General features: G+C 46.4%; 1 protein-coding gene across 4 annotated transcripts in view; it reads right to left on the bottom strand.

Moving 5' to 3' along the window:
- ADAR (adenosine deaminase RNA specific) overlaps window positions 1–22,957 on the bottom strand; it is a 196,540-nt gene that overhangs the window by 138,032 nt on the left and 35,551 nt on the right. For all 4 annotated transcript variants that reach the window (XM_078670228.1, XM_078670229.1, XM_078670226.1 and 1 more), the window contains exons 5-7: window positions 11,229–11,367; window positions 10,737–10,966; window positions 9,825–9,978 (exon numbers count right to left, since the gene is read on the bottom strand). In XM_078670228.1, the coding sequence (XP_078526354.1) occupies window positions 9,825–9,978; window positions 10,737–10,966; window positions 11,229–11,367 (523 nt within the window). The remainder of the gene's footprint in view (window positions 1–9,824; window positions 9,979–10,736; window positions 10,967–11,228; window positions 11,368–22,957) is intronic.

The raw sequence follows: 22,957 nt of genomic DNA, 5'->3' as shown, positions 1-22,957 counted from the left end.
AGGTAGTGTTTCTAATAAGAAATCCTCTATTTGAGGTTCTGCGTGTAGTTCTACCTTGTGATATGTTGCTGCGTTATTAATGAGTTGCGCAAACCCAGTATTATCATCAGGAGGTGAGGGTTTTGAAGGATACAATTCAGGGTCGTTATCGTTATCTGACCCTACATTGTACTCTTCCCATGGGTCTGCCTCCTCTGGGATTGTGTCTTCATCATCCCCAGGATGTTCCCCCTCCCCTGTGTCGCTCTCTACATCTGTTGTAGGTGTAGATGGTCGTGTGGGAGGAATATTTGGTCTATTGTGAGGAAGAGGAGAAGATGGTGTGTGTCTAGGTTTTGGAGAAGGGGGAGGAGTTGTATTTGTCCCCATTGTTCTCTTCTTCGGATGAGTTTTGTCGTCCGAATGTTCATTCTTCCTCTTTTTAGGTAGTTCTGTGACTACCTTGCCAGTTTTTGGATCAATAAACAGAGTCTTTTGTTTAGAATCGGTCTTGTATTCCTGTGTCGGTACCGCAGTTTTCGGGTCCGAAAGGTGTTTTTTCTTCTGACTGTCCATTTGTATTTTCGGCACCGAGATTTTATTCGGATCCGATGTCTTCGGTATCGAAGATGTCCCCGGTGTCGAGGGTGTTTTCGACGTCGAAACATGTTTCGGTGTCGACATGGACTGCTTCGACTTCGAGCTTTCCTTGACTTGGAGCTTCGGTGTCGATGTGGTCCGTTTATCGGAGCCGCCATGATGGGAGACCGAGTGTTTCGGTTTCGTTGCCGGGCTCGAAGGCGGGGCGTCGGAAACTTTTTTCGGTTGTCTGACCGGGCTCGAAGGCGGGGTCGACACCGTGCGGGGTCTGTTCTTTGGTAAAGGGACGTCGTCACTCACGGTTTGTTGGACGTCGATTTCCTCGACGTCGGACTCGTCCGCTTCAGACCCCGCCTCGTCGGCCTCTTCTTCCTCCTCTTCTGGGTGCTGGTCCTCAAACAGCTCCGGGATTGCTTGTGACTGCATTCTCGATACCTCGTGTCTTCGGGCTCGACGGTTTCTAATCGTCGATTTTGAAGAGAACGCTGCACAGGCCTCACAGTCCCTGGATTCGTGTTCAGGGGACAAGCAGAGGTTGCACACCTCGTGTAGGTCCTTGTGTGGGAACTTAGCACCACACGTTGGACATTTTTTAAATGGAGTCCTTTCCATGGACCCCGGGCTGGACTACGTCGATTTTCTCGTAGTCGTCCTTCGAAACGCGTCGGTATGGAAGTGAAGTCGCGTTCGATAACAATACCGTCGAATTGGAAAGGGTTACGCGCCGAATATAGCCTTCTTTATCGAAGTCGGTCCGGAGCGCTTCGATCCTCATCCGAACCCGATGGCGGAAAAAAACAATCTGGAGCCGATGCCCATGCGCACTAACACCAAGAGGAGGAGTCATCTATGACGACAAAGACTTCTTCAGAAGAAAAACAAGTGCAATCATCCGAGCCCAACACCAGATGGCGATCTATTCATAAATGTACCATCTGCAGCCCATATGCCTCGAACATATATGTTATAATTACACATATATATATTATTTGTCTTTCCTCCGGTCTCATCTTTCTGGCGGAGGTGGGTGAGTTAGCTAGTGAATCCAGAAAGTCTTCAAGCTGCAAATCTACACAGACAGGTAAGAAACTATTCGTTTTGCAGCGTGAATCTTTCTGGATTCACTATGCTGTGCATAGACTTTCTAGCATTGGTTGTTGAATATATGTTGAAGCACTCTTTATCCTACTTGTGCTTCCTTGTTCATCTGTATATCCACACAGTAGTGCTTAGTGAACGTGTGCACTGAAACCCATGTTGCCGCCAGGCAGATGTCTTGGATGGGTGTGTTTGCCAGGAAGGCTATTGTTGCTCCTTTTTTTCTGGTAGAGTAGGCTTGTGCCCCTCCTAGTAGTTCTTGTCCTGCCTGCTTGTGACAGGATTGGATAGTTTGTGCGATGGTGCCTTTTGTTACTGGTCTTCCCAGGAAACGGCTTGCAAAGGACACAAAGAACTGCTTTGTTTTCCTGTGATCTTTAGTTCTTTCAATGCAATGCATTACTGCCCTTCAAGCATTCAGAGTGTGCAGTGCTCTCTCCGAGCTTGTGGATTGTTTCTGAAAGAAACTTGCTGTCTGTATTGTTTGGTTTATGTGGAACCTTGACACCACCTTTGGCATAAAGTGTGGGTCTGTTCTCATTACCACCCTGTCGCTGTGAATTTGAATGTAGGGTTCTTGTAGTGTTAGCGCTTGCAGTTCGCTTACCCTGCGTAGCGAGGTGATTGCTACCAAAAAGGCTGTCTTTATTCTGAGCATCAGTAGTGAGGCCTTGTGGATGGGTTCAAAAGGTGCTTTCATAAGCTCTGTTAGAACTATATTAAGGTTCCATGCCGGCGGAGGCATCCTTTTTGGGGGGCGATTCTTTTAGCCCCTTCCAGGAATCTCTTTACCACCTGGGATATAAAGCAGCTTTGTCCAGTGTCTCCTCTTGTGTAGACTATCGCTGCAAGTTGTACTCTCAGCGAGGTACAGATTAGGTTTGTTTTTAGCAAGTGTGTTAAATATTTTAGCACTATTGATTCCTTGGTGATTTTCTTGTGTAGCTTTTCTGTGATGCACCACTGTGTGAACCGTTTCCATTTTGCTACATAGCACCTCCGTGTGGTAGGCCTCCTTGCCTCCCACAGCACCCGTAGTGTGCTCTCTGGGAGTTTTAGGTGCACAAATTCTACGTCATCAGGAGCCAGGCTGCTAGGCAGAGGCTCTCTGGCTCTGGGTGAAGCACCTCCCCGTTTTGCATGGAGAGCAAGTCTTTTCTTCTTGCGAACTTGTGAGGTGGGCCCTGCGCAATCTCCACTATTTGTGAGAACCAGGACTGTCTGGCCCACTGTGGTGCTACCAGAGTCAGTGTCATGTTGCTGGTTCTGCATTTGCTGAGCACTCTATGCATCAGTGGTATCGGGGGGGGGGGGGGGGGGGGGGGGGGGGGGAGCGTAGGCAAATGTCTTCAACCAGCTTATCCATAGGGCATTTCCCTGGAATTGTTCCCCTGGCTGTCTGGATGCGAAGTATTGGCATTTTGCATTCTGGCGTGTTGCAAACAGGTCTATTTTTGGGGTCCCCCACTTCTGGAATAGCTTTTGCATTTCCTGTGGATTGAGCTACCACTCGTGGGATGCTGATATCTGTCAGCTGAGCTTGTCTGCCTCCACATTGTCCTTGCCAGGAGGTCTATTCCTAGTGGGATGGCCCATCTCCATACTTCCTGCGCTAGGTTGGATAGCGCTACTGTGTTCCTCCCTGTTTGTTGATGTAGAACATCGTTGTGGTGTTGTTGCGTTGTTGCTCTGTATCAACACTCTCTGCCTGTACAGTTGTTTCTGGAAGGCTTTCAGGGCAAGGAACAGTCTTTAGTTCCAGGTAGTTGATGTGTCTGATAGCATCTGTTGGGAGTCCAGGGACCCCTCACCTTGAGCTGGTTCATGTGTGCTCCCCATCCCATCTGGGATGCGTCTGTGGTGATGGTCACTGTTGGGGTTGGTGGTGTTAAAGGCTTCCCCCTTATGTTCTCTTTGTTCCACCACGATATCTCCTCTTGCACTGCATGCGTTACAACCACTAGATCTACCAAATTCCCTGTAGCTTGTAACCATTGTTGTTGCAGACATTCCTGGAATGGTCTAATGTGGAGTCGTATATTGGGGTCTAGGTGTTTGCAAGACGCCATCATCTCCATGAGCTTGCTCGCTGCCCTCACTGTCAGAGCTTGCTCCTTCCGGTATTGTATTGTAATTGCATTTATATAGCGTTTACTACCCCTGACGAGGCTTCAAAGCGCTTTTTCAGTGGGTAGCACGCTACTCAGGACACAGAGGATTAGTGTGGAATTAGTATAGTGAAACATGCAAGTACATTTTAAGTGGTGGATAGGTTAGTCAGTTATTTGAGTTTGTAATGATAGCAGAAGGATAGAGGAACAAGCATTTACAATGCAACGGTCTCGCCTTTGCCAAAGTTAGAGCTATTAGCATTGTAAATGACAACATTTTTATTTATGTGTTGGTTTTGAAAGAAGATAAATAAATGGCATTGCCATTTACGTCAATAGCTTAATCCCTCGCAAATGCGAGACCTATTGGATTTGCACCCCCCCACAGACACACAGCCACACAGAGAGCCCCCACACACTGATAACTTGTCCCCTTAACGCAACAGTTTCTCGCGTATAAGCGTATCAGACAGCAGGAGTTACTACGGCATAATGACATCGGAAGGATGACAGGCCGAGTTGGCCTTACCTGAATTCGAAGGTGTAAGTGCAGATCACACGTAAATCAGGAGCATGAGTTTACTCAATCACCCACTTTATTTAAATGACTGACAAATTGGCAGCTCTTTGCCAGCTGTCCCTCAGAGGAGGTAGTTATCAGCAAAAGGCTTCAGGGAAAATATCCCGCGATTTAACGTGTGGAAAATATAAACCTTACAACCAAAACAAATCTGATAGGATCCTGCGGTGGGGGTGTGGGGTATTCAAATCACAAAGATCTGCATTCCGAAAAACAATATTTTAAACTAGGCAAACTCTGAGAAACAAAACAGTTTAATTCAGCCATTTACCAAATGAAAATCCTATGCAAATAAGAAGCCACTGTATTCAAAAGTCTTACTGGCCATAACAGCTCTGACGAATAAGACTCTAAAGAAAGAGTGAACCACTTCAGATTACAAAAGCTTCGTGCAATATGATTGAAGCAGTCAAAGGGCAATTTCTGGACACGCCAGCGTCTAATAGTTGAATGCAAAGATAACTCCATACATAGAAGCTATGGACCAAACTTGTCAATATAATGTCATGAAAGGGTCCAATCAGATCTTTGACCTGTCACCCAGGAGAATTCAAAGATGGTTGATGCAAGACTATACACGACAGATATGAAAAATGCATTGATAATTTGAGCTATGTTTCGCCTCGTCCATCACTAGTTTCTGAACCCCCCTGAAATCCATACTTGTTCCTTTTAACAAAGATTTGATAGTAAGTAGTGCGTTTGTAATGTAAATGCGAATGAATGCTATTTATAAATGTATTGTTGGTTTGTTTACATAAACAATCCCCAATTCACCCCTTCAAAATATTTTGAAGTAAGGTAACAGACACCCGAATCCTTAGTCCAAGATGCAATGTGTTCTCTAGTGTAATATTTTGGTGACCTCTAGTCAAATAAAGATGCTCTGAACACGAAGCTGTAGAGAATGCGGACTGTTAGTTTCCAGCAAACTTAAAATTAAGATGATAAAAAGTGAGAGCTTGAGACCAACAGGCACCACAGATGCCAAGTAGTTCTATGACGCGTGACAGTCTTTTGTTAATCAGCAGTAGTAGCATATTGGAACGTACAGCCAATAGCTGCAACAGAAACGAAGATACGAGTCCTACTATCCAAGGTACTCGTGGATAACGCAACAGCTCTGTTTAATTGAGTCGTGCGTGACAAAAAGGGGTAACTTCGCAGAGCAAAGTAGAAAACGCACAGTGATCTATTATCCTGGTAACTGCAGAAGGGAACAACTGAACATTTAAATCACCCAAGAAACATGACAAACCGCACATGCAAAGACAACAGGGCATCAGACTCTTGGAATGTCCTGCCTGCATGCCAACACTGGAATCTGGGGATCACGGTTCGATCCCCGGCTCTGGAGCCAGGTTAGCCCAGCACTATGTGACTCTGGGCAATAGCTTGCTTAAACTTCCCGACGGCCCCCAGCGCCTAGAGACCCTTACGGGTGATTGTGCGCTTTACAAATGTGGATTATTATTATTATTATTATTATCCCTCCAGTACCTGCTACGGGCTGCCCCCGGCGGGGGCAGTTGAGCCAGCGGGGTGGGATCTTCAGAAGGGACATGCTGCTGGAGCTGAGCTACTTGCCACTTTGTGCCGGCAGCTCGGTCTCCCCTCTAAGAGTCTATGTCAGGTCTCGTGCCTCCGCTAGTGTGCGTGGTCTCGTGCCTTAGCTTAAGGCCCCCTCTGTCAGTGGGCGGCAGTCAGACTCGCAGTGTTCGCTTGTTCGCTTCATTCACAGTGGGACTCCGATCCAGCCACAAAAACTCCCGTGCCAAACTCCCAGCGTGCACCGCAGCCGCCAACAGCTTCCAGCTCCAGAGCCGCCGCTTCCGGGCGAGACTTGCAGACAGCTGAAGGAAGTGGGGAGACGTCTCTGCAGTGCTGTCTAGCTCGTGTGGACACCCGCACCCCGCTGCAAGGACTCTCTACTGATTCGTTTATATCCTCGGCCACTTCAAGTAACGCTCTTTAAATTTGACAAGGTTACAGCGAGCTGCTTAAAGAGTAATAAAACAGCCTATATAAAAGTCAGCAGGGGGTTTTGTAGGATACTGTCCTTTGATTCCAGAGAGACCAATTTCAACTGATGAAATGTGCTAGGTAAAAAAACAAGTCAGGTCCCGGGCCGGCAGCCAATCACAGCGCGGCCCGGGGAATGACGTCACGGGGGTGTCCCGGGCCGGCAGATTCGGGGGCGTGTTTTTCGTGCTCTCCCCTTCCCATTGGCTGGAAGGTAAAATTCCAGCCAATGGGAAGAGGAGAGGGCGGGACTTAAAAAAAGACACGGAAACGCCCCCAAATCGCGTTCCGACGGGGAAATAGTGATTGACAGCCAATCTCTTCCAATGGATAGCCTCCATTTATGGAGCTAGCCAATGGAAGACAGAGGCGGGACAAAGCCCCATACTGTAGGATCATAAGATTCCGACTGGGCTGAGCACTGCTTCGCAGTGCTACGGCCAGGAGAAACCTAAAAAAGGTTTGTATTTATATAGCGCTTGTTACCCCTGATGGGGTGTTGAAACTTGCTATTCAGGAAGCCCATAAAGGATTAGTGGTGAATATGGTGAAATATGAAAGTAATATCAGTGGTGGATATTAGTCAGTTATTTGGAGTGAGAAGGATAGCGGAGGGATAAAAGGGGAAGAAAGGTTTGCATTCATATAGCACTTGTTACCCCTGATGGATGTTGAAGAGCTTTTCGGGTGAGTAGCACGCCACTCCGGAGCTCAAAGGATTGGTGTTGAAGATTAGAATAGTAAAATATGAAGAAATTTGAGTAGTGGATAGGTTATTCAGTTATTTGGGTAGAGAAGGGTAGGTGGCGGGATAGTGAAGGGAAAGAGGTTTGTATTTATATAGAGCTTGCTAAGCCTGATGGGGTTTTGAAGCGCAAGTAGCACACTACTCTGGAAAACATCAGGATTAGTGTTGGATTAGTATGGTGAAACATGAAAGTAATTTTAGTGGTGGATAGGTTAGTCAGTTATTTAGATTGAGAAGGGTTGGGGAGGGGTAGAAAAGAGGGAAGAGTTTAGAAAGGTTTGTTTTGGGAGATCGGTATAGTAAGAGGTGTAAGATGATGCAAGGAGGGGTAGAGTAGGAGAGGGTTATTTTGGGGATCATAGTAGTTGTGTGGGGTTTGCCGTTAAATGAGAGTGGGTGTAGAGGATATATTGAGAGAAGTATAGGCTGAGAAATAGGGATGTGCATTGGAAATGCTAAATTAGAAGAAAGTGATAAATATATAGATCCATAAGTACATTGAAAGTATATAGATGTATAATGGAGGTATGTATATTGGGCAGCATTGCTGGCCCTGGTCAGTCTCGAACAGGCTCAAACAGGCAACTGCCCTTGTCCTCTCCACCCTTAGCTGAGACGCCCTAAGACTGGCCTTTTATAGCCCTAGTAATCAGGTGACCCAGTCAGCCAAAGGGAACCCTAGCCCTAACACTATCCATTCACAACACTAGCCCTAAAAATCTAGAACCAATAGGAGACCAGGACCTTACAGCCAATCTTAGCCCTAGTCCAAGCACCCAATCAGTTCAAGGACCCTAATCTCTACGTACAATAGAGGCCCTAGCCCTACCAGTAGTTCCACAACCAGTCCAAGCAACAAATGGCACAGGAAGCCCTTGTCCCTACTTCCAACAGAAAGCATAACCCTACTCTTAGTCCCACAACCAGTCCAGCAACCAATCACACCAGAAGCCATAATCGCTACCTCCTCGCTGGGGAACACCTTCCTCTGAATGGTGTTGATCTGTGCGCCCAGGAAGATCTTCACCTGTTCTGGTTCCATTGAGGATTTCCCCAGTGTATTGAGAATCCCAGTTCTGTCAGCGTCTGTGTGACACACTTTGCATGTAGTAGGCATTGTTTGTAGGAACTTGCCTGTATCAGCCAGTCGTCGAGGTAGGAGTATACATGAATCCCCTCCCTCCGTAGATGCGCCACTCCAGCTGCGAGGCATTTTGTGAAGACCCTTGGTGCAGATTTTTAGTCCGAAGAACAGGGCTGTGAACTGGTAGTGCGCTTTGTCGATGGCAAATCTAAAACTCAGATGTTTTGTGGAAGCTGGTCTTTCTCCGCTCTCCACTTTACCCCCTCCCCCCAGACATTTTTTACTGCAAATTAGCCCATCCTATACATGGTTGCATAGAGCAGAGATGGTACTTTGTGTCTGCTGGAGGATGATGCCCGTTTACTCAAGAGTAAAGATGCAGAGGAACACCAGAACTTCCTCAAATTCTCTTAAGCAGCAACACCTGTGTTGCAAACTGGATTAATGCGGTTTGACTGGGCTTTGCTTACGGTGAACACATTTCTAGCGTTGGACTTTTAATTTCCAAAGATCAATAAATCTTACCAGTTAAAAAAAGTAAATGTACAGCACAATGTATGCTCAGTGGACAGATCCGTTTCAGAGCAATAGATGTTATAATCCTCATGCTATGCTTAAAATCTTTGCTAGAAAAACAGACATATAAGACTAGCAGATTTGGAGTGTTGGTGTGGTAAAAAAATGCCACAAAGGCGCAGCTCTCCACCTAAACCTTGTGAACTACCCATGGTTCCCTGCTTTCTTTTTGCATAATTTTTTTGCCACTGTAAGCCAGACAGGGCATTGTGATTACTTAAATTGGTTGCTCCCTTGTGTCTGGGCAAAGCTAGATCTCTCAGACGAGCTCCAATAAGAGCAATGCAGGTGTCCGGGGTTACTTTCGTCAGGCTTTGGAGGTATTTACCAATCCAAAGTCCTAATTCTATGCCTGGAACAGTAAAATATTTTCATTACATTTCAGCTTGGTGTGGATGGCATTTGCTAATTCTATGCATAAATCTTGGCTAGAAAAACAACGTCGCTAGTGTAGTGTTCCATACAAAGGAGCTGCTCTCGGCTCTAAAATTTGGGAACCACCCAGTGCTCCGTACTTCATTTTTTGCTCACATACATATATACACATACATATAGTGAAATGGGGTGAATTTGATAGCTCCGCAGCTACCAAATAAATGGACTGTGCTCGTGTTTTGCTTCCCTGGACTAGGAGACTTGCTTTACAATATTAAACCCGTGTTCCACACCCAAAAAAACGAGCCACCGCTTGAAGTGGCCGTGGGCACTGTGTAATCAAACGTTTTTACACACACAGAACTGGAGTAAAATACTATCAAGTAGCATTAATATGTGCAATCTGTATATATGAGAGGACATGTGTCCCATATATGCAATACTCAATAATTAGTCAACACTTGTGCTAATCAGTAGAGACAAATATAAAACATTCTGTTTCACATCCGTAGCACCGCTTCCACTGTTCTACAAATGAGCATGGTTACATGTGTACATTTCCTGCAGCTTGAGAACTACAGGTGGCATGCACATGGTCGTTTCCGTAGGCCATCAGTGCCAACAGACAAAAAAACGAAGGCAGCTCATTACCTGTGAAGGAAGCTCTCCAGTCCTCTCTGCTTTTTCTGCCTCACCAATCAGCACACGGAGCGCGGCATCAGCTGCTTCCTGCTTTGCCTGCTTTTTGCTGTGTGCAGTGACAGCAGGAAACCAGCGCCCTCCCACCTTTGCTTGAAAAACGAACCTGAAGGACAAGAGCATTCGGAGGTGATACTTGTGATGCTACTGGATCCATATAAAAGTATGATGTGTGGACAAATGGTGTCATCCGTTCGGATTAGAGTGAATGTATGTGTAAACTGTGGTTCAAAATTAGTGCAAATGTCCAGTGCAGATAGCAATTACGTTCATTTGAGGCCAAGTACTAAAAACATTTGCTTATTGTATTGCATTCAACTGCATACAAATCTTATGTAGTTGATCAGTCACTAAACATCCATAACACTGATCAAAAATCAGGGAGCACGTTTTCAGCATAGTTCCAGATTCAGAGTGCATTAATTCAGTTAGAGAAAACAGCAAAATGGCCCAAAGGCAATTAACGATTATATACAAAGTAAATTTCTACCATGAGAATATTAAGAAACAAGTGATCAGTGCACATCTGTTTTAACCAGATTAAGGACAGCAATCAAATTCATGAAAATTGGTCGATAACACTCTACCACCTTTAGGGTTTTTGGGGGGGTCTACTCTATTGTCGGAGGTAAGGAGCAATGCACGTTTAGAGTTTGTGGCTTGAAAGGTATTTGAAACATGCAAACAGAGACCAAAACAACGCTTTTGGATTTAGAGAAAAACTACTGAAGCCATTTGAGGCTACTGTTAACACTGGTATTTCCAAATGCACCTGGTTCAATACGTATACCAGAAGCCTACTGGGACAGCCAGGTTGTGGCACTGCAGAAAGCACTACTTAACGCTTCTTACATTTAGACTTACTTTGGATCATGGGGAGGTCCAGACTGGTCCACAAGTTTGAATTCAGCAGCAAAGCCGTTGGCACGAGAATACTCTAGCAGTCCACTGACAGGATTCGCATTAAGGTATTTGATGAGATCACCAACATGAGCTGACTTAGCAGCATTAAGCTCTTCAGGGCTAAGTGTGGGCACCTCAGATGCTACCTCTTTTGAAGTGTTGTTCTCCGCCGGCGGTTTTGGCTGTGGCACCTAAAGAAACAGTGAACCGTTTTGTCACCATCATGTTCATATTACAGTGTAAGCTGGTGGCTTAGAGGCCACCAGGGGCATCAGGAATAGTTGAAGGAGATTACCAATATATAGGAGTTTGTGGAGATTTGTGTATACTTGGAGGTTATCTATGAGGCCGAGAAATCTAAGATGCTGTGGATGAGATTAAGGAGATTGACAAAAAAAAACAGTTATGATTCTATGACTTCTAATGGAAGCACAGAAACAACATGGCACATACCACTTCCGGAACTTTTAATGTGCCCTCTTCAGAGAGTTTCATCACAGCAACTTCAGCTGCCCGCTGTTTTGCTAGTTTTTTGCTATTAGCGGTTACAGCTGGAAAAGTCTTTTCACCCAATCTTACGCTGAAGGTGAACCTGCCAAATGTAAAGAGAGAAGTATAAACATTAAAATATAGAGATACAAAAAGTTTTAAATCAGAAAATAGAGAAACCTAAACAAAGGAGGAGGAAAAAAACTGTGCAAAACTGAAAAAGGGTAGGAATTACAACAATTTACCGTAGCAGTAATCATGTAATCCTAGGGGAAAATGATTGGCAGCACTTTTAGGATGTATTATTTCATAATGCTATTAACTAATATTTTATTGTTTTAAAATGCAAAATTGTTATGGTCTTTATTAACTGAAACAAACTTGAACTTAATTACAATAATTCACTGAGTCGCTAACTAGAAAGCACATCGAAGGCATTGGAGAGAAAGTGATTCATTAGAACATCAGCCTCTCTGGCATTATCTTTGGTAGACTGATACTCCTAGACAAGATTCCTCTCTTGAAACGAAAGGAGGAATTAACCCCAAAAACAGTTACATTTCCACAGATGGCGACCATTGCCATTAATAGAACATTATTTTCAATGCACTAACTCAATATGCAAACCCTAACTCAGTACCTTTCCAAATCTTTAGAGTGTAAACACACATGCGCTTAAGCTTTGATTACGAGTTAGGCTAAAGACGTGGCCAATTCCAGTGGCCATACTAGACAGACCAGCCAGCTTTTCACGATTTGTAGAATAAACACAAAATTAGCAGTTAAGTCTGAATCTCACAATTTCCTGACATTAGCCTCAATAAAAGCAGAGAAGCATTGCAGTCTGTTAAAACAGTGGTAAAGGAAATGTGCTAAAAACTGTCGGCTTTGTTACTTATATTAATCGATTGACTATTGCAGTGGTTTGTACTACTCGTCATAAAATGTTGCAAAGATTTAACTTTTTTTAAACTTCACTTTGACAATCTGTTTTTATTGCAAAGCCTTATAACATTTCAAGCAATTTATGTCATACATTGAAAAATGTTTAGCATAGCAAACCCATATTCAGCAAAATGTTCTCATACTTGATGTGGAATTTCAAGACTGTCTGCACCAAATGTACCAAGTATTCCTGTGATTTAGAGCAGCAATAAAACTTGCTGTGCTGCATTTCATAAAATATAGAGCACAGAACAGCACCATAAGTAGTAAGATAGCACCATGTATCTCCATCCCTGCGCTAGTGCACTGTACTCCGCCTTGCGCCAATTCACACACTGCCTTGCACCATGGGAAACCGCCTTCATTACACCAGGTAAATTTATTAGTCACTGAAAAGAACCAAAGGTTAAAGTAAAGTTCTAGTTAGGTGAAATGATCATTAACAAAGTAACATTTTAAACTCTAAAAACCACAGAAATGAATCAGTTCTAGTTATCTGAAGTGACTATAACTCGTGGACTAAGGTAACTATAACCTGCGCCCCATCCATGCAGTTTTCTCATCAATAATTTCAGTGCAAATGTTGCAGTGATGCTATTAATAAAGTCAGAGAAGATGTCATGAAAGATGTACCATATGAGGTAATTAGCAGAGCATGGCGAGGGAGCAAGTCATAGATACCGTAGGGCACGTGTTATAGTTACTTGAGGTAATTATAACTGATGACGTTATTTGGTTTTCAGAGTTTAAAAGGTTACGCTGTTACTGAACATTTCACCTACCTAGAAAGTTTTTGAAACTTGTTTTTTTCACTGAATCTTTTTTTTTTTAACCTTTCTATTTTATTCCTATACGTAAAGCCAAACAGTACAGGCAGCCAACCGTACGCTACGCACAGCCTTCAACCGCGTCCGACACGGGGTTGGCAACAGGACCCGTCTAACCCACCTGGTCCACCTACCAGCAGGCAGCCACCTGGAGGCAGCCAACAGCACCTTATGTTTAATCTTTGGTTGTGCATGGAGTTGGTACCAGGCCTAGCTTGCAGTTCAACCCCATGTCCAACTTTCTGAAGGCAACCAACTTCACGCTGCGCACAGCCTTTACCAATGCGCAGTGAGGTTGGCCACAGGGCTTGGCCTGCCGCCAGGCCCTGTGGCCAACCCCCAGCAGGCTGTCAACTCCACGCCACACACAGCATTTGGTGTGCACGGCATAGGCTTGGCCTTCGGTCCACGAGGTGCTCAGTCTTCAGACCTCTTTCCTCACAGATAAGGAACAAAGGGTCTGTTGGGGCAACCACCAGAGCTTCACCCTCATCTGCACTGTCCCCAACTCTAACATTTACGTGACACCTCTGGCTGAGTTAACCAGAGGACATGGTTTAGCGTTAGGGTCATAGGCTGATGACACCAAACTGGTCATTTCCATCTCTTCCAATGTTGACACTATTGCAGGGAAGTTCCACAGCTGTCTAAAACATATCATTGACTGGATGCACTAGTACTATCTCAAACTTAACACCGGGAAAGCAGAAGTGATGGAGTTTGATCTGGTGCAACACTCTGGAACCAGGGTTGGTGGCCGGCAGAGGGAGGAAATTGCCCTGTACCCGCAGGAAAGGTCAGGAACTTGGGAATGTTAATATACGTTCAGCCGAGCTTTCAAGGCTAAATTAACCAGCTTACATTCATTAGCATGTTTCTTTCAGCTGAAAGTCCTCCGTAAAATCTTTCCTTTTATTCCTCCTAAATTGCAGACAACAGTAGTCATTGCCTTGATCCTTTCTAGGAGCGACTATTTTAATGCCCTCTTCATTGGCATTAATAAGCGGCAACTGTCAAAACTGCAGTGTATCCAAAATGCTGCAGCTAGAATGCGGTTGAATATTCCTAGGTTCCACCATATATCGGGAAGCATTAAAACCCTCCACTGAATGCAGGTGCAACAGCAAACTGAGTATAAAGCTCTGTGCCTGGTACATAAAACCCAGTTTGGGGAAGGAGCGGCAGATCTACAGAAACTGTTTCTACGGTACACTCCTCAGCGTAACCTTCAATCGGCCAGCAATGGTCTAGTCCAGATTCACAGCGCCAGATGAAGGGGTAGGAGCCTGACATACAGAGCGTGTAAACTATAGAACCAGCTACTGGACAATGTCAGACTCCAAACATCCAGACCTCGTTTCAGGAAGTTTCTGAAGACGTGGCTCTTTGCGAAGCAGAAGTAAGGTCCCTCACCTGTGATAAACCTGTGTCCTCCCTCAGCGCCAAGATGCCTCGGCATTCGTGCACTTTATAAGCTTACTACTTACTTATCCTCCTGGGACAAATCAAATATATTAAGCGGAGGGTGGCGTGCTGCACCGGCACCCCTCACCCCCACCCCAAAACCATAATTGGCTCTGGGCCAAATTCCCCAATTCTAGGGGAGAAGGGAGTGTGCTTTCTGAGCATTAGCAATACATGTACTGAAGTAGTGCAGGCAGGAAAACAGAACAAACATGTTTCCGTGCCCACAGTAGTGAGGGCATTGAAAATACTCGGCCCCTGGGCCATGCTCGACAAGACACAGTAAATAAGTCGGCCCCAGGGGATGGGGTCCCCGGAGCCTTTAAATGCTCTGGGGCGGGGTAAGTGCATTAGGAGCACATGTGTTTTGTTACAACTTAAATCCATTAGCTGGACCCAGGCTGTACAAAATTAGGTAGACAAGCAATATGGTACTTACCTTCTGGTATGTAAACTATAAAACAAACTAGCACGCTCATTGGATGATGTCATTTGAGAGGTTGTGATGTCAAACGATGCCGTAGAACACGCCATGAGTTGTGAGAAAGTGGCTCTATATATACTGGACTAGAATGGAGTACAGTGTGTATAGAGTCCACCAACCCCAGAGGTATAACCGAGGTAAAAGTCAGAACTGACCCCTCCAAACTCCAGGCCAATTGTTTTTATATCCACAGATATAGTTTTATTTTTAGAACCAACAGTTATAAAAATATACTTTTTTCGTTATGAGTATTCTCGTGTAATTACTTTGCAAAGGAGCAATAAAGTTTGTGCACACAATTAATACAGTATTGACAGTACGCAACACAATCCTAAAACACACTACAGCATTGAGCTCAATGAGTTTTCCACATGCAAGTACAGTTGATTACAATACAGATTACTTTAGCAGTCCCAGGACCAGATCCTAGATTCAGTTCTGGGGTCTAAGCTGAAACCAGATTAGCAAAAACGTTTGTTACTGTAGTGAATTTTCATGAATATAAAGCGGTTTTAAAAGTTCACACTTAGAAACTTTTCAATGTAAATCTGACAATGTTATTCAATGGGAGAAAATTCAGGTTGCAGGTAAAGTACGATCGCGTTACTTTTGTAATCCAGCACTGGTCTCCTTTTGCCAGCACTGGGGTCTTAACTTAAAAACAGGTAGGTAATTGCATTTCAGTATTTCTTATGATTTTTAAAGAATATTTCAAGTTTTCAAAAGTAGACACTTGGAAGAAATTTCATAGAAAAGCAGACAATGGGTTCCTACGGAGAAAATGCAGATTACTAGTAAACCCGGTACGGATTACTTATACGGTTCAGTACTGGGCTGAAAGGTACAGTACTGACTTCTCCCCTGATCACAGGTGATTATTTCGGAATTTGGCTGATTTTATATGAATATTTTCCGTTTTCAAAACTTCACACTTCGAAGAAATTTCATAGAGAAACAGTCAATGGTTTCCTTTGGCAGAAATTTAGATTAATAGCGGTTGTGATTACTTTTGTGGTTCAGTACTGGGCTACAAGGTACAGTACTGGCTTCTCTCCGGATTACAGGTGAGCACTTCGGATTTCGATATTCGGTTGATTTTAGGTGAATATTTTAACATTTCAAAACTTCACACTTAGAAGATTTTTCGAGTCAAACCAGTCAATGTTATCCTAGGGCAGGAAAGTGAGTCATCGGTTTCCAGGTGAGTACTCGACTGGTGAAGGTATGGTTCTTGGCATAGACTCAGGGGTCCCTCAGGGTCAGGTAGATAGTTAGTACACCCTCAGAGGAACAGGGGCAGCCGGGTGCAGAGGTAGTTAAGCCCAATGTTATCCAATGAGAGGCAAGGGGCCTTCGGTTGGTGGCTACTGGCTATCAGGCCACGCGGCTGTGGGAGCTGGGCTCCTGGTCACTTGCTCAGGGCAAATGGGGAAAGTAGAATAGGGTACAGGTTGCACTGCAAGGGGTACTTCGGCGGCTGGGTGCAGGGTGCTTTTGAGCCGTCGAGCGCTCAATGTTATCCAATGAGGATCTTGAAAAGAGAACAAAGGCTGCAGGCTCGGGGACGGTGGATCTTCAGGAGCGACCAACACTTCGAGGGGTAAGTTGGGATCTTGGAGGATAGGTAGGCACCCAGGAGTTGGGCACAGGGGGCTGTGGAGCGCCGGGTGCAGTGGTGTCTTTTGAGGTCGGGAGATCGTACCCCCTGCCGGTTGCGGTCGGAGGAGTCTTTTGTCCTGAGGCTGCAGGGGTCGTCGAGGAGATCCCTTGGGCACTGGATTCAGAGTCGGAATCGCCAGGGGGGGATGTCCTCAGGGTCTTGGTTCACTCCAGCACAGGCCAGGCTTGGCGGGTGCAGAGGGTGCAGGGTTCGCGGTTCCGGGCTGATGCCCAGGCTTGTTACTTGCGTTGCGCAGTACCACTGCTCGTGGGAGACCCAGGTAGTCAGAGTCACAAGGCAGTCAGGTCCTCCGGGGTTTTTGAGGTTGCTGACCACTGGAGACGCCGGGGTTTAGCAGGAGCAGGTTCGAGGGTCGACAGGCCGGTATGGCTAGGGCCAAATCAATTGGTGTCTTCCTCTTCTTAGCAGCTGCACGGCAGGTGGTCTTGTTTCTTGATCTTCTTTCTTGTTTCGGTATCTGGATCTGAGGAAGGAAGGCTCAGGAAGCCCCTAAATACTAAATTTAGGGGCGTTACAGGTAGGGCAAGGGCAGGGACCAATAGGTCCCTGTCCTGGGGTGAGTACACCCCCAGCCTGCTCCTCTCCTGTTGGAGGGGGGCAGGAGCCTAGCTGGGATTGGGCAGGGCTCCCCATCTACAAGATGGTCGGAGCTCGGGGTCATGCTTCACCTCGCCTCCTCCACGTGAGGGGTGGAGTTGGCAAAGGTTGGCACACCCCCCTTCCGGGTGTTGTTTTTCTCGCCAGAGTGAGGGTAGAACGGGTGGGGGCCAGTTGCTGGGTACAGTACCCAGGGCCATTCCTGGGCATTTTAAGTACAGTGATGCCATTAAGAGTATATGGTGCTGGGAGGTTGTCATTACGAACTCCACAGCACCATAATGACTACACTGAAGACTGACGAGTTTGATATCAAACTTCTCAGCACATTAAACCCACACTGATGCCAGTGTGGGATTTAATGTAAAATGCACTACAGAGGGCATCTTAGAGATGCCCCCTGAAACCTAACCTACAATCCCCGTCTGGGCTGAGTGGCTGCAGAGGCTGCCACACAGCAGACATGTTGCTGGACCCCTGGGTGGAGAGCCTCCCCCCCCCCCCGCTCTCCTGGGCCTGCAACGATGCACATCCTGGACGAGGTTCTATGTCTCCTCCCCCAGGATGGACAGGGGGAAGCTTCAAAGGCATACCGCCTCTGAGAGCTTCTCCAGACCATTTGCTGTACCCAGCAAATTACCCCCCCACCCGTTCTCGCCCACTCTGGCGGGAAGACTGGCGGGAAAAACTACGTCAGGAAGGAGGGGGTGCCAACCTCTGCCAACTCCACCCCTCAGGTGGAGGAGGCGAGGTGAAGCACGACCCCGGGCTCCGGCCATCTTGTAGATGGGGAGCCCTGCCAATACCAGCTAGGCTCCTGCCCCCTCCCCCAGGAGAGGAGCAGGTTAGGGGGTGTCCTCACGCCAGGACAGGGACCCATTGGTCCCTGCCCTTGCCCTAACGCCCCTAAATTTTGTATTTAGGGGCTCCCTGAACCTTCCTTCCTCAGATCCAGATAAGAAAAGAAGAAAGAAGATCAAGAAGAAGAAGACCCGCCGCGCAGCTGCTAACAACTGACTTGGCCCCAGCCCTACCGGCCTGTTGATCCAGGAACCTGCTTCTGCATAATCCCGGCGACCCCTACGGACAGCAACCTCGGGACACCCAGAGGACCTGCCTGCCTTGACCCTCTCGAAGATTGGGACTCCCATCAGCAGAGGCTCTGCTGCAACACCCCACCTGTTGCTCACCAGGAAGCTCCAGACCAGCCCACTCTGAACCAGCCGAGCCCGGGCCGGGCCAACTCGAACCAAGACCACGAGGACGTCCCCCCGGCGACTGGGACCCGAAGTCCAGTGCCCAAAGACCCTCCTCGACGAACCAGCAGACGCCTGCAGACTCAGAACCAGGGGCCATCCCAACCGCAACCAGCCGAGGGTAAGATTTCCCGACCCCCAAGGACACCCCTGCACCCGGCGCCCAGCGGCCCGCTGTGCCTCCCTTTGGAGTACCTACCTGTGCTCCAAGATCCCAACTTACCTCTCGAAGTGCTGGTCGGCCCTGGAGAGTCGCCGTCCCCGAGCCTGCAGCATTTGTTCCTTTGACAAGATCCTCATTGGATAACATGGAGCGACCGACGGCTCAAAAGCACCCTACACCCAGCCGCCCGAGTGCCGCTGGCTGTGACCTCTCTGTCTTAATCTACTTCCCCCTTGCCCTGAGCAAGTGACCAGGAGCCCAGCTCCAACAGCCGCGTGGCCTGCTAGCCAGCCGCCACCAACCAAAGGCCCCCTGCCTCTCATTGACTAACATTGGGCCCAACTACCTCTGCACCTGGCCACCCCTGTGCCGCTGAGGGTGTACTAACTGTACCTACCTGATCCTGGGGGAACCCTGAGTCTGTGCCCAGAACCTTACCTTCACCAACCAAGTACTCACCTGAAGGCCGGTAATTCACTTACCTGCCATTGGATAACATTGACCCATTTTGACTCGAAATTTTTTAAGTTTTAAGTTTTGAAAACTGAAAATATTCCTATAAAATCAGCCAAAGACCGAATTCGAAAATACTCACTTGTGATCAGGAGAGAAGCCAGTACTGTACCTTCCAGCCCAGTACTGAACCGCAAAAGTAATCCCTAGCAGGTATACTAGTAACCTGTATTTTTCTCAATAGGAACCCATTGTCTGATTTTCTATGAAATTTCTTCTGTCTACTTTTGAAAACTGCAAATATTCTTTAAAAACCGTACAAAATACTGAAACGCAATTAGCTACCTGTTTTAAGTTAAGCCCCCAGTGCTGGCCCCAGGAGACTAGTGCTGGGTTAACAAAGTAACGCGATCGTACTTTATCTGTAACCTGAATTTCCTCCCATTGGATAACATGGTCAGAATCATCTTGAAAAGTTTTTAAGTGTGAACTTTTAAAACAGCTTTATATTCAGGAATATTCATCCCTGTAACTAAAACGTTTTTGCTAATCTGGTTTCAGCTTAGACCCCAGGACTGAATCGAAGACCTAGTCCTGGAACTACCAAAGTAATCCATAAAGTAATCAACTGTACTTTCCAATGAAAAACCCATTGAGCTCAATGCTAGAGTGCGTTTTCAGAACTGTATTGCTTATTAGCTATCCTGTAATTATTGTGTGTACAAACTTCTTGCTTCTCTGCAAAGTATTTATGTGAGTACTCGTAGCTTGAAAAGTATATTTTTATAACTGTTGGTTCTAAAAATAAAACTACTATATCTTTGGATATACAAACAATTGGCCAGGAGTTCAGTCCTTGAGTGTGTGAAACCTTTTGCTGACTGAGTGTGTACATCAAATGCTTTACACTGTCCTCTGGTACTGCCTTACTGCTCGACCAAGCTACCACTTTGGAGAGTAAGGTCAGTTCTGACTTCAACTTCTGTTATACCTTTGGGGTTTGTGGACTCTATACACTGTACTACCTTATTGTCCAGTATATATAGAGCCACTCTCTCACAATCACACACTGGCATTGGTGTGGGTTTACTGAGAGGAGCAGTTTGGTACCAAACACTCCTGGTTTTAGATAAGTCATCATGGTCCTGTAAAACTAGAGTTGTTGAGTTTCCAGCCCATGCACTCTACTCTCCATGGCTTCCCTAGCCCTTACAATATCTAATAATGGATTTAAATATTGGTGGGGCATATCTGCTTGTGCACATATGCCCAAACCAGTGGTATAGTGCACCCAGCATTAGGACTGGAAGGCCTGCTAGAGGGATGATGTACCTATACCTTAGGCAGGGCAAGCTGGCATGGCACACAGGCAGTGTGCCATGCTGTCTTTGTCTGCACCAGGCCATGCATGCTGCAGAGGAAGTCTACAGGGCCTAGGCGAGGAGACCCTCTTCAGTCCCCATGCCCTTTGAACTCCAGAACTATTTACTAGGGACTTGCAGGAGGCCTGAAGGGGCAATTGTGAAGTCGTTTTTAAGGAAAAAGCACTGGAACAGGGGGCCTGGTTGGCAGGTGCCCTGTGAATTACAATCAAAACCACATTAAATACCAGGCAAATAGTGGGGATAACCATGTCAAAAGAGTCACTTTCTCACAAGTGACAAGTGTAGGAATCAGGCTTTTTATGTAGTGTACCAAAATAAGGTACACTATGTAGAAAGTCCAGACGACCCTTGTTGGCTTATTGGGCTTAAATTAACAATCTCAGATGTTCTCTTTAGTGGTAGAGTGGGTGAGCAGTTTAGGCTTATCGAATATTCAAGAAGAAACTCTACACCAATTTAGAAAAAGTACACAGGTTTTCATACAATATTGAACACCAAGAAGCTCGTAATCAGGTAAGTACTTTTCAAGTTACCAATGTTTACAGTTAAGCAAAAACCCCACACATGCGTTTTTACGCAGTAGTACTTTCCTATGGAGAAAGAAGCATCCTGCATACAAGTATTTGCAATCGTATTTCGGGGGCCTACTATAGGTACTGGTATCTCCAAACTTAGTGGGTCAACAGATATAACGCTCTGCAGCACACAGACCTCCTCCTGGGTGGCTGCTGCATCGGTGGACCCGGTGGTCAGCAGAATGGTGTATCAAATGTTGCGGTCAGTGCCTGCAGGGAGCGGCTCCTAAGGGAGATGCTGGCTGGTTGGTGAAGTGCTGGCAGCCAACCAAGGCTTTTGGAGAATGAACAGCTGCAGGACGAGTCTGGTTGTCACCACTGTCGGAACATGAGCAGGCAGGCAAGGTTTTGGTGCCAAAGTCCACAGTTCTCACTTCTAGGGCTATTCTTGGTCCTTCTTTAGTCAGGCGAGTCAGAGTTCCTGGAGTCTGGGGGCCACTTACATATTGAATTTAGGGGTAGCCAATGGGTTACTTACCAGTGGGGTCACAAAACCGCCTATATGACCACTTACTGTGGAGAGTGGGCATAACCCTATTCCAGAATTCCTAATTCCACCAAAATTAAGATGTTGGAACCCTTCTTTGGTGGAGAACACCATGCAGCCAACCACAGCGGTGTGACTTGCCGGGTGGTTCATCAAGCCTACTTACATAGCCAATATCCCACCTGTCCTGGTGCCAAATGGGCCTCAGGGCAGGGGGTGGCACTTCGCAGGTCTAGGGAAGCCGGGGTCACACAAAAATGGCAGCAGCGGCTTTGAAGGCCTGGATATGATAAATCACAAGCCATGGGGGTAGTGTGAACACCTTCCTCCGGAGCATACATTGTTTTTGGCCTCAGAGAGCATGGCCTCTTACCTCAAAAGGGGGGGGGGGGCGCACAGGGGCAGAAACTAGTCTGTGGTGGCAGGCTTGATGATGCCAGTCAGACAACACACTACATAGTGGTAGGGTTTTCAGAGGGCACCTCTAAGGTGCCCTCTGGATCCATGTCTTAATACATTCACTACTCGTGTCGGTGCAGATTTGTTAAAACAAGGTATTTGATAGCAAACACCATCGGTGTCAGTTAAGGCCATCATGTAGCTGAGAATTTTGTTATGACCAGTGCCCAGTGTATATATACTTAAGATAGCTTCCCTGTTCACTGGTACAATCTTGCAATTTAACTAGAACGCATCAGGGTATATCTGGACATGCAGCTATGTCCTCAAATGCGATATAATGCACCATGCCTTAGGGATACGAGATCTTCTGTAGGGGTGACTTACAAATATTTCATGCAGTGCGTGTGTGGGCATGGAATGAAGGTGTGGCGCAGAGTCCGCGGTGCCGACTCCGGACCACAGGATTCACGGTTTGATCTCCAGCGGCAGTTTAGCCCAGCGCCATGTGACTCTGGGCAATACCTGGTTTAATCTTCCCGATGGCTCCCAGCGCCGGGACACCTCTCCGGAGGTAGCTGTGCGCTTTACAAATGCTGGCATTTTTATTTACACAGGGTGTGCGCTATGTTGAGCTTTCACATTTGTTTGCACCATTTCAAGCAGCCTGCAATGACAGTCTGCAGGAGTTTTTGTTGGTCCCTTAAGGTGGCACAACAAGCTGCAGCCCTGAGGGATCCTCTTTAGTGTCCATTTAATACCCAATTGGAGACCTGGTTAGCAGGAACCCAGTGCACTCCAGTTAAAATTGCAACAAATACCAGTCAAAAAGTGGGGATGACCATGTCAAAAAGGGACATTTTCCTACAACAAGGAACCTCAAATACACCCAGTCATATGAACTCCTACACATGGGGGCAGGGCGGCACATGATAACACTGATCTACAGGGCTATTCGAGAACACACTGGTACTCCA

Source organism: Lissotriton helveticus, chromosome 12, assembly GCF_964261635.1.
Source record: "Lissotriton helveticus chromosome 12, aLisHel1.1, whole genome shotgun sequence".
Classification (NCBI taxonomy): Eukaryota; Metazoa; Chordata; class Amphibia; order Caudata; family Salamandridae; genus Lissotriton; species Lissotriton helveticus.
The sequence above is the reverse complement of the archived record's forward strand: the minus strand, read 5'-3'. Positions and strand labels throughout refer to the sequence as shown.